This window comes from Bison bison, unplaced genomic scaffold, assembly GCF_000754665.1.
Source record: "Bison bison bison isolate TAMUID 2011002044 unplaced genomic scaffold, Bison_UMD1.0 scf7180017849081, whole genome shotgun sequence".
Lineage (NCBI taxonomy): Eukaryota > Metazoa > Chordata > Mammalia > Artiodactyla > Bovidae > Bison > Bison bison.
This window is the reverse complement of record NW_011479654.1, coordinates 14,336-15,359: the sequence shown is the minus strand read 5'-3', so window position 1 is coordinate 15,359 and position 1,024 is coordinate 14,336. Positions and strand designations below refer to the sequence as shown.

Sequence of the window (1,024 nt, the reverse complement as noted above, 5' to 3'; positions counted from 1 at the left end):
GGAGGGTACTGGACTCAGCTGGGTGATTGAGAATATAGGCTGGGGCTGGTGTAGTCTGTCAGGTAGGATCACAGGATCCTAGGTAAAGGGGTCTAGCATCTAGGTCCACTTCAGGAGTGGTGCTTGGCTTAAACCACGTGGATGTGTGTGTCTCACTCACCCCTCCTTGCCATTTCTCAGCCATCTTCTCAGTACATCTCCCTATCCCCACCATCTCATTTCCATCTTTCCCTTCATCTTCTGCTTTTGGAATCTTGGTGTCCTGCTTCCCACTGAAAAGAGTAAAGCTTAGGCACCTTTGGGTTACTTCTCAGCCTAGCTTTAGGCCCGGTTACTCCAAGTGATCCTGTGAATGATGGAAGGGCCAGGATGGGTAGGGAAGGTCTCTAGTACTCAGAGGTGTGTGTGTGGTGGAGGGGTGACTTTCCCTGGTTCCTAGATGCCTTGCGTACACAATGTGACCTCCTGGAGAGGAGTCGAGTGAAAATGCTTAGAATCCAAGAAGCCAAGAAAGTCGTTCCAATTGAATCCTCTGTGAACCTCACAGTAAGCCTTACCAAACATGGTCTGTCCCAGGAGCCTCCTTTCCCCGCCTGTCTACTGAAGGCTCCTCTGCCCCAGCTCTCTGGGGTGAATTTCCTTCCCAAATCCAACATTCATGCCCAAGATCTGCCTCTCACCTCTTTGGTCCTGCCTTTGGCCCTAGTTTGTAGAAAACTTCTCTGCAGGGGCCTTTTTACTTACTGACCCTTTCCTTTTCCAGTCCAAATCATCAGGACGATCAGATGAAGAGGGGACCACTCGCAGGGCTCCCGTCTTGAAGACCAGAGCGGACTTTGTCAGTAGGAAGGATAAACATCGCTAACAAAATAAAGTGACCAAGTGAGAGCTGCAGTGAAATCACTGGCATTTAATGTGAGGTTCCTTTTTTCAAGAAAGACTTCTCCCAATATCGACACCAAGGCTTAAATCTGCCCCAGGCATTGTGGAGGCTCTCAGGATCCGTAGGAGCAGGAGAGGGCAG

At 50.0% G+C, this 1,024-nt stretch overlaps 1 protein-coding gene across 1 annotated transcript in view; it reads right to left on the bottom strand.

Annotated features, from left to right (window-relative positions):
* Window positions 1-744: 744 nt before the first annotated feature.
* The window catches only part of LOC104993259 (forkhead box protein O4-like), a gene marked incomplete at its 3' end in the record, with an annotated part of 3,808 nt that continues 3,528 nt past the window's right edge, over window positions 745-1,024 (bottom strand). Inside the window, exon 3 of the mRNA XM_010846444.1 lies at window positions 745-816. Coding sequence (XP_010844746.1) covers window positions 745-816 — 72 coding nt within the window. The remainder of the gene's footprint in view (window positions 817-1,024) is intronic.